At 33.0% G+C, this 14,258-nt stretch overlaps 3 protein-coding genes across 4 annotated transcripts; 2 read left to right on the top strand and 1 right to left on the bottom strand.

Annotated features, from left to right (window-relative positions):
- Positions 1 to 1,453: 1,453 nt before the first annotated feature.
- On the bottom strand, positions 1,454 to 3,491 carry LOC113870438 (peroxidase 28-like). Its single transcript, XM_027507031.1, has 2 exons — positions 3,153 to 3,491; positions 1,454 to 2,236 (listed from the first exon to the last, which is right to left on the bottom strand). The coding sequence occupies exons 1-2, from the start codon at positions 3,489 to 3,491 to the stop codon at positions 1,454 to 1,456; spliced, it is 1,122 nt and encodes a 373-aa protein (XP_027362832.1).
- A 1,529-nt stretch (positions 3,492 to 5,020) lies between these two features.
- On the top strand, positions 5,021 to 9,066 carry LOC113869898 (lysM domain receptor-like kinase 3). Its single transcript, XM_027506415.1, has 10 exons — positions 5,021 to 5,675; positions 6,208 to 6,417; positions 6,503 to 6,681; positions 6,786 to 6,875; positions 6,962 to 7,067; positions 7,228 to 7,379; positions 7,906 to 8,003; positions 8,134 to 8,263; positions 8,559 to 8,657; positions 8,905 to 9,066. Exons 1-10 carry the CDS (start codon positions 5,021 to 5,023, stop codon positions 9,064 to 9,066), a joined length of 1,881 nt encoding a protein of 626 aa, XP_027362216.1.
- Positions 9,067 to 10,280: 1,214 nt separating this feature from the next.
- LOC113868834 (AP-1 complex subunit mu-2) lies at positions 10,281 to 14,258 on the top strand. 2 transcript variants are annotated; one of them, XM_027504766.1, is made up of 11 exons: positions 10,281 to 10,522; positions 10,606 to 10,752; positions 10,844 to 10,906; positions 11,017 to 11,193; positions 11,286 to 11,389; positions 12,024 to 12,131; positions 12,250 to 12,346; positions 12,456 to 12,553; positions 12,722 to 12,863; positions 12,972 to 13,094; positions 13,668 to 14,258. In XM_027504766.1, exons 1-11 carry the CDS (start codon positions 10,394 to 10,396, stop codon positions 13,764 to 13,766), a joined length of 1,287 nt encoding a protein of 428 aa, XP_027360567.1. In that variant the 5' UTR covers positions 10,281 to 10,393; the 3' UTR covers positions 13,767 to 14,258. The 2 variants fall into 2 exon arrangements, with proteins under 2 accessions (XP_027360567.1, XP_027360569.1); XM_027504768.1 differs by having other exon boundaries at positions 10,291 to 10,522; positions 10,618 to 10,752; positions 13,668 to 14,210.

The raw sequence follows: 14,258 nt of genomic DNA, 5'->3' as shown, positions 1-14,258 counted from the left end.
TTCTGTGTGATTTTTTTCTTGTTCTTTTTCTTCTTATCTCTTGTTCGACATGATCTTTTTGGTTCTTGTTCTGCATATTTCACATTTCTTGTTTCTTCTACGTGATCTTGTTTTTTGATCGTCGTGTTTCTTGTTTCTTCTTCTTCTGCTTGAACTTGTATCTTGTTCTGCTTGATTCTTGGTTTTGTTTTTTTTTTTCTCTTTTTCCTTCTTTTGCATATTTCTTGTTCTTTTTCTTAATTTTTACATGCTTTTTATGATCTTGTTTTATGTTCTTGCGCTTCTTTTCTTGTTTTTGTTTCATGTTTCTTGTTTTGCATGCTGCTGTTTTTTATTTTTGTTGCTATTTGCTTATTATTATTATTACCACAGTTTGGCTTAGTATGTTTTTTTTTTTATCATTAGACAAAGCTCTAATACAGAGACAATAGTGGTTTCACCTGATCCCTACTACACGTTGCACCATAGTCAGAGTAGTATTATGAGTATGGGTTAGTCTAAGTACATTTTACTACGAGTATTAGAATTTTCATTTATTGATGAGAAATATAATATCGTTCACTCTTTCATTTTTTTTTTTTATAATATTATGTTGATCTTTTTTTTGTACTTCTATTCTCACTCTACCTACTTCTGTGAGATACAAGTTCTGTTCATTTTAAAGTTGGATATGATTTATTTTTAAAAAAATAATTTTAAATTACTGAAAATTGAGATGTATACTTTAAAATATTAAAAGTATGTTTGATTTTTTTTTTTTAAAAGAATTTTCTATTTTTTTTAAATATATTATAAATTTATACTATATTTGAAAAAATAATTTTTTTTTAAAAAGAAATTAAACATACTCTAAATCGTTCAAGATAAAACAAAAAAGAAATACAAGACTGCAGAAAGCATCCCTCCCTTGCTATATTTTGTATGGAAACTGGTGTCGAGATCCATATTTATAGGGATTGTGTGAGGAATTGCGCATTCTGACTAAGCCCGTTAACAATTTTTGCCCTGCTTACAGTTTTTTCATTACACACAATGTTTTATTTGTCTATTTACAAGGAAATTGATTTTATGGCGTTAATTGTTACCCAAATTTTATGATTTTGCAACAATAATGTTATTACCAGCACAACTGTTAGGATCGAGTTTCAAATTGATATGGTGCTAATCATAATACAAGCTTTATCTAAAATAAGAATATTTTTTAACAGCATTTTTTTTAATTACCATTTATAGTTGAATGATGTCCGTTTTCTTTTGCTTCGAGAGGGATCTTATGACCAAAATGTCCACAGCAAGCAATGCTTGTTAGTCTTCATTCTGATATTGCTTTTAACTAAAAAATCTAATCAATTACAACAGCTTTCCTTCTTAAGAGAAACTCCATAATGAAAACAAGGAACAAATTTAGTTAATCTTCACCAATAGTCATACATTTATTTCATGACATGTTTGTTCAATTAGAGGACCTACAAATCTTCCTAACTTCTCCATCATTCCCAGTGAGCACATTAAGAGAACTAAGCTTAACCATGACCTCAGCAAACCTCTTTCTAAACAATTCAGCATCAGCTGCCATCTGTTGCACAATAGGGGTAGTCCTAAGATCAGCGATCAAATGAGAATCCGTAATGAGCAAAGACTTCTTTCTCTCCACCAAGTTCTTGAAGAAGAGGTTATCAAGCAGAGTTGGTGTCTCATCAAAACTCACAGGGGGGTTTCTATACTGAGGAGTCCCTGGGTCCTTGCATTCCCCTTTTAGTTCATTAATCACTGGACCAGGAAGTTCAGGGTCTGGTTTCCCACTCTTCTGAAAGTTGTTCAACCTTTCCACAAACACATCACAATGAGCATAACCAACCGAATGTGCACCAAGTAGGACAACCATTTCTTCTGCATTGAACCCTTTTTTATTGAAGAGTTCTAACATTTGATCCATGGACCAGTTTGGCAAAGGGAGGTTGTTGTCTTCAGCAACGGTTGCACGTGAATCCAATCCATCTCTTCGACCACCAAGGGGTTTTCGAGGTGGCAAACCAGCCAGTGTCATTGCCTCGTTGGTTGCAAATGCCAGTGTGTCAGCACATGAAACTGTTTGGGGACACTGTTCCTCTAGTTTTGTCTTTATTTCATCGATTAGATCAGCTCCTTTCAGGAGTAGACCGTTGAACATTGAGCTTTTCTCAACTTGGTCCCCACCGTCTCTTGAGTAATCTAGCAAGACCGATGCGTCGCATCCCTGTTTTATTAATTCCATCGTGGCCATGTTCAGGTTAGAAACTCATCATAACATGATCTTATAGCTACAAGTCTCTCCTCATTGATGCACTCTGAAATAATGACTTTTATCCAAGGAAAAAAAAGTAACACAATTTTGTCCCTAAAATTAATACCTCATTTGATTCTTAGCATTACCGAAAAAAAAAAGACAAATTTATTGATGAATTTAATAATTACTTTGAATCTTTTCATGTTGTTAACTGACATGATATAATCATTAAAGATATAAAGATACAATTGTTATTAATTTTAATCAACGGGACTTACAACCAATTAAAGTGACTCATTGCTTGATAAAAATGGTCTAATTTTTCTCTTTAGCATGATTATATCACGTCGCTTATCAACTTAGGAAGATCTAAATATGTCAATTTAACTCTTAATACAAGCAAACATTAATTAATTTAGTCTCCTAAATGTCTATTGCCCTGAAGACCAAATCAGTTGATGACTGTTAAATGTTAGAATTAAACTATTTTCATAACATTAGAAATTACTTGCATGTTTATAAACTCTTTGAATATAATTGCTTAAATTTTTTCATGATATGTTTGTTCAATTTCCTTAAGAAAGCTGACAACAATAAATTAATATTTTTTCAAAATAAGTTAAACTAAATATATATTAAATTGACTTATTATATCAGTTTTAAGCATCAATTGACTTACAATAATCAAAATTATGGACTTAATTTGATTTTTCATGATTAAATTGATAAATAAAGTTAGTTTAAAAAATTACGTACATTTTTAACTAAAAAAAATTGTATATAAGTGTTATATTTATATTCTATTGCAATTACGAACTTTGGTTATGATATGAAAAATTTCGAGAGAAAAAAAGACAAGGATGTGTAATGGTATAGAAAAGCTTACAACAACGAAGCAGTCATGGAACTGAAGACGAATGAGGTTAGCAACTGCGTTTGGATTTTTCTTAATAGTATTAGCGAGCACATCAGCCACAATTTTTTCTGCATTTGGGCAAGTGTCGCTGTAGAACCCTTCCCTGAGATTAGGATTCAATTGATTAGTTTGTTTATCATCTGTCTTGTCCTGTTCATATTCTTGTGGTGGTTCTTCTACACGACCTGGAAATCCAAATGGAAATGGAAATCGAAATGGTAATTGTGGGTTATGTAATCCTTCTGCAGCTTTGGAAGGAACAAGGAACAAGTGGAATAATAAAAGGGACGTAAGAAAGATTCGTGTCATTTTCTTGTCAATAATAAAAACAACTAAATGTTTCTAATGGGGTTGCGATGGCACCAAAGGGGAACAGAGGTAGGAGAACCTTTTATAACCGAAGAATGTGTTTTTTTGGAAATCTTGAGGTTGTTATTATGGACAGGTGGTTCCCACGATGTGGGAGATCTTTTTGATGTTTTATTTATGTTGTGGTGTTTGATTGAGGAAGTCAAAGGATGGTCTAAGGCAAGTTGTGTTGGCGAGAGCCAATAGAATAGAACATGCAATGTCAATAGTTTGAGGGTGTGAATATTATGAATTTGTCTATATTTAGTTGGAACCTTTATTTCCTAGTTGCTTGCTTATCCGTAGGATGGGAAGTTTGACCAATATGTTAGGGAGTCAAGCAGCTTGCTAAACCTCTCTTTTTTCCCCCCCTTAAATTCTTGCTCGTTATAGGCAGATGAAGGAATTGGCAAGGAGAATTGGTTGCTCTAAACATATTAGAAAACCGAACCGGCCGGTCATCAATAATGAACCAATGTAGAACCAGAAAAAGAAGAAAAAGATGACTTGATAAAAAATTTATAATATAAAGAGAAAATATAAAATAAATATATGAGAAAAAAAGGTATACAAAAGTCAAAACCTAACATGTTTTCATGAGAAAAGATAAATTTATTGTAATTACAATAGATGCTTAACACTACATATACTAATAAAAATAGATGGTGGTAAAAATTATTGTATACAATCACAGTAAAAATCCACAACATTACATGTTAAGCATCTATTATAATAAAATTTTAGTAAGAGTTTTAAAAAATATTAATCACCATTAGTTTGAAGCATATAAAAATAATAAGTTTTATTTTAAGAAAAAATTATTCATTATACTTTATATTCTTAATATAATATTTTTTATAATAAAATATTTTATTTAAATGCTTAAATCGGTTTTAGCTTTTAAATACCAAAGTCAACAAAACAAAGCAAAAAATTTAACTTTGGCTAGTTAGTTTGAACTTAGTCCTAGGAGAATTAGTTTCGAATATGGCATTATAGTTTACGACCAAGTATGAGATTCTTGTCACATTTAATTCTAAAATCCCAAAGTTATTACGGTTCGAATCAAAATGACTGACACATGAGACATTAAAAAAACAAGAAACCTCAGATTACATTTACTAACTTTTGCCGCTCGTCTACATTCAAGTGGCATTAAACTACATGTAGCTTATGACCAGTGATGGCATCGTAGCTATTTAATTTGGTGGAATTAGTCTATGGCTTTTGCTCTTCAACTTAGTATCAATTGGCCAGTATTGCCGTCGGAGATCCCACAAAAGATACCCCACAGGCATTATTGCCACCAAAAAATTGTATTATAATCATCATCACAATTTGTATAATCATGCTAAGTGGAGAATGTTTGTGTTTCTTGAATGAAACAACAAGAAGATATGACAAGTGCAACGGTTGCACTTAGAAACCTTCTCATTGCATTCTTGCTTCTCAATTTCCTTCACTATTGAAGAAGTTTCATGATCACAACTATGGCTTCTCTTACTCAACTTCTTTCTCTTTTCCTCCCTCTTCTAGTAACTTCATGTGTACCTGCTGAATCTTCCCTTGAAGTTTCTATCAAATCAACCTACTTGGAACCTTTTAATTGCTCTACAAAGATCAGGACATGCAATGCCTCACTCTACCACATAAGCTATGATCTCAACATAAATCAAATAGCCAACTTTTACTCTGTTAATCCATCCCATATCAAACCCATAATGCGTGGGACCAAACAGGATTACCTTATAACTATACCTTGTTCTTGCAAAAACACTATTGACCTTAGCGGATATTTCTATGATACAACCTACAGAGTGTTGCCTGATGACACTTTTGTGGACATCAACAACCTTGTTTTCAGTGGCCAAGCTTGGCCTATTGATGGAGAATTGGTCCCAAATGAGAATTTAACAATACATCTTCCATGTGGGTGCTCAGAGAAAAGTGACTCTCAAATTGTTGTCACCTATACAGTGCAGCGGAATGATACTCCCACATCGATTGCTATTCTGCTAAATGCTACGGTTGATGGCATGGTGAGTAGGAACGAAGCTTTGGTTCAGAACCCCACATTCATTGATGTTACTTGGGTGCTATATGTTCCTATGGAATTGAATGGGTTACCACTTTCCAAAGGAAAAGGTGACCATTTCTCTATCTCATCCTTTACAGTATTTGATTATGCATGATATTTACTTGTTTACTTTCATCTGTGAATTGGGTTAATTTAGTGTTTTTGTTTGGCGTACTGCCACAACATAATGATTCATAAACTAAAAACTACACTAAGCTTGGAATATTGATTCAGCATATTCTGGACTAATTCCAAAAATAGAACTGTATCCCACGATGATAAGGAATATGATTAAAATTATCTTTTTAAGACATGACAATCTTCCATTTACTTCCATCCTCCTCTATTTCTTTTTATCCTTCAAAATTATTGCAAATAAAGGACACGTTTTTTAATAATCTATTTCTACTTCCTTACATAATATGTTTCCCTTGTTTCAATCATAGAAATTGGTTTAATTGGGCAATGAACTTGTAACTTTCACCGATTGTTGTTCACTGACCGGTGAAGTTTAGAAAAATGTATAGAAAGAAAATAAAAAGATGCATTTATGCTTGAAAGCACTCTAATTTCTCTAACTTGGTTTTCCCTTGTTTACAGGAATGAAACTCAAGTGGGTGATAATCATTGGCATCTTAGGGGGTGTGGCAGTATTTTCAATTATTACCTTAATCATTCTCATCGTCGTTGTCAGGATAACCAGAGCCCATGAAACCAGAAATAATGATCCGAATTCTCTCTCTAAAAGGACAATTTCCAATAGAACTGTTTCCTTAAAGAACCGAAACTTTCATACAGAATTTATGGAAGGTAACTTGAAAAGAAATTTTAGCAAGCAAAAGCAACTTATATTTCAAAAATACAGTTTTCAATGATATCTAAACAGCTCTACAAGGAGAACAATTGTTGCTTATTCGTGGTAAATTTTGTGTAGATGCAACACAATTTGAGTCAGAAAGACCAGTAATTTATACTCTTGAGGAGATAGAAGATGCCACTAACAACTTCAATGAAAACCGAAGGATTGGAGTTGGTGGATATGGGAGTGTGTATTTTGGAATGTTAGGGGAGAAGGTATGAGAATTCCACTTAGATTCTTTAATGGCCTCAATAATACAGGCACATTTTTTTTATGTGCTAACTAGAAATTGGAAAATGGTAACTACTATAATTTTCAGGAGGTTGCTGTGAAGAAGATGAGGTCTAATAAATCCAAGGAATTCTATGCAGAACTCAAGGCCTTATGTAAGATCCATCATATTAACATTGTAAGTAAATTTTATGAAGTGATCTTTGACATAGGCTTAAAAAAATCTAATATTTGATTATACTATAGATATAATCACTATTTCAGGTGGAGTTGTTAGGATATGCTAGCGGAGATGACCACCTTTATTTGGTGTATGAGTATGTTCCAAATGGATCTCTCAATGAGCATCTTCATGATCCATTACTGAAAGGTATATAATGACTCTAAGATCTATTTGCCTTTCAAAATTTATGAACCTATGAGATTTGTTCTAAAATGCCATAGACCAAGAACAGTTGAATAAGGTGAACAATTGATTGGACCGAAGTTAGATAATATATCAAGAATTCTAAACCATGGCACTGGAACAGGTCACCAGCCTCTTTCTTGGTGTGCTAGGATTCAAATTGCACTGGATGCAGCAAAAGGCCTTGAATACATACATGATTACACAAAAGCACGATACGTGCACCGTGATATAAAGACTAGTAATATTCTTCTTGATGAGAAGCTCAGAGCAAAGGTACTTACGATAAAAAAAAATGCCTCCAATTTAAAGAAAAAATAATCCGGAACTAGTTACAGTTTTTTGTACATGACACGTTAACCTGAATTAACTATTCAAGTTGTCATATGATAACATTAACATTTATACGTAGTTTGACAAACAAGTTGACCTTCAAACATTGTACTTGTCTTTTTAAATATACCATTCCTCTCCATTAAAAAAAATACAATTAGCAACAAATTTTCAGTAGTGATTTGGTGGATATTAAATTTATTTCATTTATTTTGTAAAATTATATTGACTTCTAATCCAATAAAAAATTATAGCAAGAGAAGCATAAGAATATTTTAAAAAATTATTAAAAAGAATTTATGAAAAATATTATTTCAAAAAAATTGATTTTTTTTATAACGATATGTGATTCATATACTTAACCTTGCCTGGTGTGAAACAAGATTCTGTTTTACATTAAGAAAGTAACATTGAATCAAGTCCATGTACTTACTCAGTTCAAACCATTTACTTGACGTTTGATACGTAGGTAGCAGATTTTGGACTTGCAAAGCTTGGAGAACGAACCAATGATGAAGAATTTATAGCGACAAGGCTTGTTGGAACACCAGGCTACCTTCCACCAGAGTAGGTTTTGTGCTTTCCAATCATGACTTGGCTCGGTGTGTTCAATAGATAAATAGTTTTCTTGCTATCATTACATGCTTAAACTCTAATTTTTCATCTTACCTTACTATATTTCACTTCCTCCTTTTAGATCTGTGAAGGAGCTTCAAGTGACCGTGAAAACGGATGTATTTGCATTTGGTGTAGTTCTATCAGAGTTGATAACAGGCAAACGTGCGCTATTTCGTGAAGCCAACAACATGAAATCTCTTATTACCGTCGTAAGTCAAACTTTTTTTAAAGAAAATTAGACAGTAACGGCGAGAGAAATTGAAATCAAGATATGATCAAAATGATGCCTACAAAAAATTTAATAATTTTTTTAACTGACTAAAAATACGTAATAAAAACATAAATTTTTATTAGACATTGAAGAATATTATAAAATTCAAATAACATTAATATTGTAATTTTTTAAATAAAAAATTACTCGTTTTTATTGTATGTTCTTGTACAAATTAAAAAAATTTATTATTTTAAAGGGAGGAAGATGATCTGTTTTTTCATCACATTCAGATTGGCCAAATATTCCAAGCGGATGAGCCAGAGACTGCTTTAGCAGATTCCATTGATAGGAATCTTCAACATAGCTATCCTATGGAAGATGTCTACAAGGTTAGATTCTATCTAAATCTTCTATCTTCATTCACGTACATATATTCCGGTTTATTTAATATCCCTTTACAAGACTCAATTGATATTTTGAAAAAAAATTAAGCTTAGACACAAACATTTGATTTGATAGATAGCATTTGAACATACCATTGGTGGTACCTTTGATTAACAAAATTTACTGTGTCTTTAGAGATAATGTTGCATTTCTCATAATGTATATCTGTGCCCGTTTATATCGATGTAGCAGATGGCAGAACTAGCTCATTGGTGCTTGTGCGACGATCCAACGGACAGGCCTGAAATGAGGGAGATGGTTGTGGCATTGTCACAGATTGTAATGTCCTCCGTAGAGTGGGAAGCATCACTGGGTGGAGACAGCGTCTTCAGCGGGGTATTTGATGGAAGATGATGAACACTCTTTGTTAATTGTATGCTAATCCTTGTCTTTGCTGTGTTATTATTGTTAATATATTAATCTCTTGTATCTAGCTAATAGAGATTTTGAATAGAGTAGAATATTATAGGATTAAATCGTGATATTGACTCCTTAATATACCAAAAAAATGTTTAAAAAGATGGAACATGTAACAATTTTTTTGCCTCTCAAACATAATTGAGGCGAGTTAAAACCGCGAGCAGAATAAGAAGCTGCTTGAGTGATTGGGGGGTGAAACGCACGATAATCGGTTGCATCAGCGTTAAGTTTCTGATCACCTTTACAGATATTTTAAGTGAGATAGTTTTGTTGGAACTTCTATGCAATTATTTATTTAAGATAACTAATTAAGTTAAAATAATCTTGTACTAGATTTACTACGTATTTGAGAGTTATATTTTTATATACTTTAAGAAAATATTTTAATTTGTATTTTAATTATAAAACTATTGTTTAACTTCTTATTTTCAAAAATTTATATAAAAATAACTTTTTAATTTTAAAATATTTCTCATATAAATTTTAGACACAAGAAATACATGAAAATAAAATAATATTTTAAAATTAAATTTAAAAATAAAAATAAAAGACATTTGTGCAAAATAAACAAACTCATTTATATTAATTTAGATTTTTAACAAAATTAGTACTTGGCCCTATAATGATATATTCTTTATTCAATCTATTTATTTTATTTTGAGTCACTAACTTTAAAGTATAAAATAGACAGTTCTTTAATATATTTATTTATATTAAAATTGATCATAAAATTTTATTTTTAAAAAGAAGTATAATTTTGTAAAAATTTTAAAAATATTTTAATTTAAACATGTCTTAAAGGACAAAAATAAAATTTGTTACAATTAAGGAGTAAATGCCTTCTTTTTTTTTTGACAAAAACTTAATCACGGTACTAAATATATTTTTGTACCATTTTCTAATGAAAATTGAAGGTTTGATTTAGTAATATGCACTGATTTTAAAAAACCGATTATTTTAAAACCAAATTTTATTACACAAATTGAAAAGTTCCATTTTCATAACATGTTCAGATATTTCACACCAACTTTTTACTACACAATTTACTGAAATAAAATTGCAAATTTAATTAGGAAGACCGTAATTTTCAAAATCTAAATTGCTTCAAAACCAATAAATAAAATAAGAATTTATTTTCTCCCTTTGATGCAGCAACGGCGTCGTTGTGTGACAGTCCTCCTTCTTCTTTCTTCTTCGTCTTTGTTGACGGTGACGCTAATCTGATTGGATCCAATCTAGGGATTGGTCACAGCCCCAAGCAATGGCAGGAGCAGCCTCTGCTCTGTTCCTTCTCGATATCAAAGGCCGCGTCCTCATCTGGCGCGACTATCGCGGCGATGTCTCCGCTGTCGACGCCGAACGCTTCTTCACCAAACTCATCGAAAAACAGGTTCGGTTCCATTCCTCACTCTTACACTAAAAACATTCATTCTCTACACTCCGAATTCAACTCGTTTTTCTTCATCTCTGAAGGCCGATCCGCAGGCACAAGATCCGGTTGTGCACGATAACGGTGTGACATACATGTTCATACAGCACAGCAATGTTTACCTCATGATAGCCACCAGACAAAACTGCAATGCCGCTAGCCTTCTCTTCTTCCTGCATCGGATCGTCGATGTATGCGTTCTTGTCATTTTAACCTTTTTAATTGAGAATTAAGTGTGTTTTGAATAATGAGCGATCAGTGCGATCCGTGTTTTTGTGTTAGGTGTTTAAGCATTATTTTGAGGAATTGGAAGAGGAATCGCTTAGGGATAACTTTGTCGTCGTGGTAAATGCTGACGTGACTTTGAATTCTAATATTTTTGTCTTGATCAATTGAGTGAATGATTTCATTGAACTGTGTTGTTTTGGTGATTGGATTTGCTGTGTCGTTGATAGTATGAACTACTTGATGAAATTATGGACTTTGGTTACCCCCAATATACTGAGGCGAAGATTCTGAGTGAGTTTATCAAGACTGATGCTTATAGAATGGAAGTTACGCAGAGACCTCCCATGGCTGTAACTAATGCTGTGTCGTGGCGCAGCGAAGGGATAAACTACAAGAAAAATGAGGTAGCCTTTAGAAAAGTGAAGAATCTATAGCATTTTGAATTGTAATTTGATGGTTTATGTAACCAAATTGTACTTTAATACTTTGTGTTCAGGTTTTCTTGGATGTGGTGGAGAGTGTTAATATACTTGTCAATAGCAATGGTCAAATAATTAGATCTGATGTTGTTGGGGCATTGAAGATGAGAACATATTTGAGGTTTGCTTTCTACTACTTTCCTTGAGATATGTTGAATTTCTAGGTATAGGTTTAAGATGGGCTGTTAACTAACTAGGTATTTCCACTGTTGATTGCTCTGTCTCAATTATAAAATGTTGGCTTAGAGTATATTTCATGCCGATGTCAGTTTTCTGGTTTTATGTTTTGGGTGCTTTTGTTGCTGTGTCTACTAATGTGTGCAGGGTATAGTACATTATCTGGGGTTATTGGAGAGGACAGAAGGGGTAGATTAGGGATCAGAGAACCAAGCAAAAACTGAGTCTATATGTAAATAATGTAATCTATTTTAAAAGCTTAAATTTGAGGAATTAAAATTAAATTTGCAATATGGACTTGAAGTATGTCACTTTCTGTGTATATTTTGTGCTGATTACAAAAGCTTTTGGTTGCTTTATTCATTTGGTGCTATTGAGGCTCTCTTTTGCAGCTCATGCTACACACCTATTTGAGATATTGCAGACAGGTCCAACCAGTGGATCCATTTTTACTCCCTATACTTATAACAGTTGAGAGTTGTTTGGAAGACTGCATTAACTGTGAAGTAACTATTAATTTAACTGACTTCTATGATAGAGTATGTATCTGAAAACTCAAATATGCCTCTCTGATGCAGTGGTATGCCTGAGTGTAAACTTGGCTTAAATGATAGAGTATTATTAGAGGCACAGGGTAGAGCAACAAAGGGAAAGGCCATTGACTTGGAAGACATCAAATTTCATCAGTATGTATGCTTAACTTGTCTTTACAAACAGGTTATTTTGACTGAAAATTTGGATACATTTTTTAAGCATGTTTCCTCTTGATGCTTGTTCTCAAATTATGTCTGGCATATTATGAAGGTGTGTGCGATTGGCTCGATTTGAAAATGATCGAACAATTTCCTTTATACCACCTGATGGGTCATTTGACTTGATGACATACAGGCTTAGTACACAGGTTCATCTTCTCTAGATGTGAATTAAGTTTCTGTTCCAGGAAAGTAAGATTAAAAGCATTTTGAAGTCTGTTGATTCTACCATCTCTTTTTTTTTTCTTTTTTTTTCAGGTTAAGCCATTAATTTGGGTGGAAGCAAATGTTGAAAAGCATTCAAAAAGCCGGATTGAGATTATGGTAAAAGCTAGGAGTCAATTTAAGGAACGTAGGTACTGAGATTTTTTCTTTTCTTATATCTGTTGCCTTTTTGCCCTCTCTCACTGTGATGATAGAAGACGGAACCATTTCCCTTAAATTCATGTAATGAGGTTTTTGCTCAAGGAGTTGGACTGTCCTAAACGTCTTTGCTTCCCCAACTAATAGAATTTATTTTATAGCACTGCCACAAATGTTGAGATTGAGTTGCCTGTGCCTGTTGACGCAACCAATCCAAATGTTCGAACTTCAATGGGATCTGCAGCATATGCACCTGAAAAAGATGCATTAATCTGGAAAATTAGATCCTTTCCTGGAGGCAAGGTATGAGTTCTCTTGGAAATGGCAATCAATCCTTAAATAACACCATTCTTGATACCTCATTTTGATTTTGATTTATTGGATTTGGTTTCTCCTATTTAATACTTTCAGGAGTATATGTTAAGAGCAGAGTTTCGTCTTCCCAGTATAACAGCTGAGGAAGCAACTCCTGAGAGAAAAGCTCCTATACGTGTGAAATTTGAGATACCATATTTTACTGTTTCTGGAATACAGGTATTGATACATAAGCATGGATTTCTTATATTCAGAATATTGCTAGGCTATTTTTTCAGCATTGGAAATATTGTTAGCTTCTATGTCTGATTAAATTTGGGTGAATTTTCCTTTATTCTAATCAAATATTATTAATCTCTTCCTTCGGTCTCTCTTCATTTGCCTTTTGTTGTATACTGATAGAAACTTTTATCTTTGCTGACGTTTCAACTATTTCAATGGGTTTTTTTCACAGTTCAGTAGATACCAGAAATTCACAAGAAATGTTTATAAAAGTAATATTAAAATAGAGAATATTTGATAGTGGAAAAAAGAACTTGACATCAGATTAAGATCAGAAACTAATGCACTTGATTCTATGCCATTGTCCATGATTAATAGTTTCGGGAAGTAGTTTGTTTGAACTATGTGAATTGCACAAAACTAGACCATCTAGATGAAACTACTGCAGCCACATGATACATTGGTGAAATTAAAATTTGCCACATATTTTGACGGTGTTGTTCAGTTAGCTGAACCTTTGATTGGGTTGATGAAGATGGTAATCAACCTGTAAATGTTTTGGTTTTATAGGTAAGATATTTGAAGATTATTGAGAAAAGTGGGTATCAGGCTCTACCATGGGTGAGATACATAACAATGGCTGGAGAGTATGAACTAAGACTTATTTAAGATCTTGTATCTTTTTTGGTTGCTTCAATTCCACCAAATAATCGTGTCATCTTCGGTGATCGATGGCTTTAAACTGGTGGCCGGAAGAGGAACGCATGAGAGAAATTAGTCACAGCTTATTTGGCCTAATCATCTGTCCCATTATGATAGTTGTTTTGGCAACAGATTGTAAGCTGCTCATTGTCTTTAAGCTCATTACTAAAACTCAGGAATTGGCAAGTGTAAGACTATCTTCTGTGAATCTGTGTAAGTCTTTGGTAATTTTTTTTCTTTGGGGAAAGTGTTTGTCCCCCCCCCCCCCCTCTCCCCCTACCCCTCCCACTTTTTATTCACGATCTGTCCATCATTTCCCGTTGTCTTCAAATTGTAATTTGATTTACATCTGTAAGAATTCTTAGCTTTTTTTGTTTTACTAAGATTGAATATTTTTTTCCCGCATTATGTTGACAACCTGGCCCTTTCATCGTATTAATATTGTACCATACCCCTTTG

This window comes from Abrus precatorius, unplaced genomic scaffold (assembly GCF_003935025.1).
Source record: "Abrus precatorius isolate BTA unplaced genomic scaffold, Abrus_2018 Scaffold6, whole genome shotgun sequence".
NCBI classification, from domain to species: domain Eukaryota; kingdom Viridiplantae; phylum Streptophyta; class Magnoliopsida; order Fabales; family Fabaceae; genus Abrus; species Abrus precatorius.
The sequence above is the reverse complement of the archived record's forward strand: the minus strand, read 5'-3'. Positions and strand labels throughout refer to the sequence as shown.